This window comes from Mastomys coucha, unplaced genomic scaffold, assembly GCF_008632895.1.
Source record: "Mastomys coucha isolate ucsf_1 unplaced genomic scaffold, UCSF_Mcou_1 pScaffold15, whole genome shotgun sequence".
Lineage (NCBI taxonomy): Eukaryota > Metazoa > Chordata > Mammalia > Rodentia > Muridae > Mastomys > Mastomys coucha.
The window spans coordinates 24,628,195-24,632,241 of record NW_022196897.1 but is presented as its reverse complement, the minus strand read 5'-3'; the positions used below and the strand labels follow the sequence as shown (position 1 = coordinate 24,632,241).

At 35.8% G+C, this 4,047-nt stretch overlaps 1 protein-coding gene across 1 annotated transcript; it reads right to left on the bottom strand.

Annotated features, from left to right (window-relative positions):
- Positions 1–2,765: 2,765 nt before the first annotated feature.
- On the bottom strand, positions 2,766–3,704 carry LOC116091942 (olfactory receptor 50). The gene has a single exon (XM_031373361.1). The coding sequence runs from the start codon at positions 3,702–3,704 to the stop codon at positions 2,766–2,768; it is 939 nt and encodes a 312-aa protein (XP_031229221.1).
- Positions 3,705–4,047: the final 343 nt, after the last annotated feature.

The window sequence follows — 4,047 nt, the reverse complement described above, 5'->3', positions numbered from 1 at the left end:
TCTTATAGAACCCAGAACCACCAACTCAAGGATGATCTCACCAACAGTGGGCTGGGCCTTCCCACATCACTAATGAATCAAGACAGTATTCCAAAAACTTGCCTACAGGTCAATCTTATGGAGATATATTCTTAATTAAGATTCCTTCTTCCCAGGCAAGTCTGGGTTTGTGTCAAGTTGACAGAAGGCAAGCAGCACAGTGGCCAAACATAATAATTATGTGTTGCATGCCTCAAAGGAAGCAAAAGATAAAAGTATTAATGTTTCCTATGAAACAAGGTGAATCATGAAGAAAATATTATACTTAACTTTATTTGAATATTACCTAACTTACATGTATATGGAAACTTGAAAAATGTGTCAATTTTTCATTGTAATTTTAAATTTTAACTTTTTTGAGAATGTCATAAATATAAGCACTAAATTTGATCATATTTATCCCTCATTCTTCATTTCCAACTTGCCCTACAACCCCCTATCATGTCTTCCCACAACTCCATGCCCTCCTTTTATAGTTTTTTTAATTAGTTTTATTTTTAACCCAGTGAGGTCAAATAATAATGTTCCCTTTTGTGTGTGGATATGGGGTCCTTGAGTGGGAAATGTAGAACTCTTTAGTGGCCATACTCCTTAAGAAAAGTGACTCTCCTCTAGCAACCATCAATTGCTAATAGCCCACTAGCTAAGCGTGTACCATATAAGCTCTTTACTTTCTTTTTTTATTTTTATTTTTATTAGATATTTTCTTTATTTACATGTCAAATGGTATCTCCTTTCCCAGGTTTCCCTCTGAAAAAAAGAAAAAATAAAGAAAAAATAAATAAAATAAAAAATGAAAAATGAAATGAATGAAAAATGAAAAAGAATGTGGTACATATACCTAATGCAATATTAACAAGCTGTAAAATAAAACAAAACTATGATATTTACAGGTAAGTAAATGAAAATAAATATGCACAAAACTATACTGAATTAGGTTACCATTCATTTCATTTTCATTTTCCTCCCCCCTCCCCTTGCTTACCAAACCACCCTCTCCCACTTCCTGGTCCTGGTATTCACCTACTCTGGGCCATAGAACCTTAACAGGACCAAGGGCCTCTCCTCCCAATGATGACCAACTAGGCCATTCTCTGCTATACATATGCTGCTGGAGTCATGAGTCCCACCATGTGTACTCTTTGCTTGGTGGTTTAGTCTCTGGGAACTCTGAGGGTACTAGTTAGTTCATATTGTTGTTTGTCCTAAGGGGCTGCAAACCCTTCAGCTCCTTGGCTCCTTACTTTCTATACCAAATAATTTTACTCTCTTGATCTTATAAAGCCTTGTATTAGTAACCATAGCTGCTGTGAGTTCTTGTGTGCAATAGCCACATCATGTTCAGAGTACAGGATTTCACAGTTGCTCCTCTCCAATTCTAGTTCTTACATTCTTTCCTCTATCACACATCCTTGGTTTAATTAATACATTCCCACCTCTCTTTTCCCTTCCCCTCTCTTAACTTTATCTCCAAGTATTGTCCCCTGTTCTTTCATATTGCATATGTTCAATTCTCCCTTCTTATTGGAATTAACTTGGATTTCAAGATCACATGTTCCCAAGTACCTTTTTCATGCATGCTTCATTTAGCCTAATTCTATTCCTGGTCCCCATTTCCTCACACTTATCACTCTACTACATGTTTGAAGACTTCTGTCCCAAGTATTCTACTTTGTTACTTTTACTTCACCTATATTTTAATATCTCTTTCCCTACATGTATCCTGAGACAATGGGCCATTTCTAGTTACTTAGTTTCCATATGTACTATATGCTAAACACTCGAAACAAAATTTGTAAATTTAGGATATGAAGCATCATATGAAAGATAATATGAAGCATTTGTCTTTTGTAACTTAGGTAACCTAATTCAGTATAGTTTCGTGCACATTTATTTTCATTTGTTTACCTGTAAATAACATAGTTTTGTTTTATTTTACAGCATGTTAATATTGCATTAGGTATATGTACCACATTCTTTTTCATTTTCCATTTTTCAGCTGATAGATTTCTATGTTGATTCTGTTTCCTAGCTTATGAATATAGCATCAATGACCATGAATGTGAACGTGTCCATGTAGTAAGATATGAAGTCCTTTGTGTGTATTCCCGGAACAGTATAGCTGGGTCATATGAAAGAACTATTTCTAGTCTATGAGAAACACTCAAATTGAATTCCCAAGTGACAGCATTATGCATTAATTTTTGTACCAATTTAAAGCATTTAACATAAACTGGATTTCAAATTGTTGTTCCTCATGAAAATAAATTATAAATATAATATAAATATAATATAAATATATTATAAATATAATAAATTATAAATATATTGTAAAATTAAAAATAAAATTGATATTTTATATTAATAATAAAAATAATATATACATAAGGAATGTTTGTTTTCTTGAGAGAAAACAATATTTCATATAGAAGGCTATAAGATTAGATAATAATAAAAGGTGAATGATTGGCATGAGAAAAAATTTTATGTGCTTAAAGTTATGGTACTATGTGAAAAGAAAATAGTGTGGAAATATTCAGAAAAAAATAAAAAATAGAAACCTTCCCCCAAGATGAACAAAACAATTAAAGAGAAACAAAGTATAGGGCTGAGATGAAACAGGCTAAAAAATTACAACCTAAAGACTCAATTAAAAACACCAGATCATAACATTATGTTCAGGACTGAGAAGTTCTCAAATATAGAAAGAGGGAAGACCACACCCATTAGTGTGAACACAGTCTCCTGCTGAGTGTATTTCTCAGTGCTCCTTTCATATCCCGATTCCTCAGACTATAGATAAAGGGATTCAGCATGGGCGTGACTACAGAGTACATCACAGCCACAATGACATCTTTATTATTAGTATTATTGGAGGAGGGGAAAAAATATAACCCAATAATGGCTCCATAATACAAAGAAACTACACAGAGATGAGAACCGCATGTGGACAAGGCTTTGCAGATACCCTTGATGGATGGAGTTCTTAGGATAGTGGCCCCTATGTGACCATAAGAAACCAGGATGCATATGAATGGTACAGTGATAACCACCACTGCTAAAGTGAGGATGACCAGTTCATTGATGGTAGTGTCTGAGCTGGACAGCTTCAGCAAGGCAGAGAGATCACAGAAAAAATGATGGACAGTATTGTCTCTAAAGAGAGAGAGACGAGCAAAGAGAAGAGTATGCACAAGGCCATTAGTAGAGGAAAATACCCAGGACATCATCACTAGCAGAACACAGAGGCTCTGACTCATAATGGAGGTATAATGCAGAGGGTGGCAGATGGCCACATACCTGTCATAGGCCATCGAAGTCAGAAGGAAGTTGTCAATACACCCAAACAATAAGAAAAAATATATTTGGGAGATGCACCCATCATATGAGATGGACTGACTGTGAGTCAGCATATTCATGAGCATCTTTGGAGCTGTGACTGATGAGAAAGAGATGTCTGTGAAGGCCAAGTGACTGAGGAAGAAGTACATGGGGGTATGGAGGTGAGAGTTCAGCCTGATGAGCAGGATGATGAGCAGGTTCCCCAGCACAGTTGTCAGGTACATGGCCAGGAACAAGGCAGAGTACATAGCTTCATCCTCTGGCTGAATGGGGAGCCCCAGGAGGATGAACTCAGACACAGTGCTCTGGTTAGACTTCATCATGGTCTGTCTTTAGCTAGAGATGAAAAAAGATGATATGGAAGAAGCGGAGATCATTACATCTACTACATCATAATAGCATGTTTTTAACTAGTCAGTTTGTACTCTCTAACCTATATATCTCAAAGTTCTTGCCACATTGTGGGGTTAGTGATTTTGTGGCTAAAAATATACTATGATGTGCTGTTTGTCTGCCTAGAAACCAACTCAAATTGATTTGGGCAAAAGATAGAAAGCACCAGCATGGTCGTCATATTTCTTCAGGCTCATATGCAACAGCAATGATGAAAGAAATCTTAGATTTCAAATGAGAGCATAAGGCCAAGTTCATAAGGAATGAATAGAA

Excerpts from the sequence above, each read along its gene's own strand:
- LOC116091942 (XM_031373361.1), bottom strand. The coding sequence starts at position 3,704 with ATGATGAAGTCTAACCAGAGCACTGTGTCTGAGTTCATCCTCCTGGGG.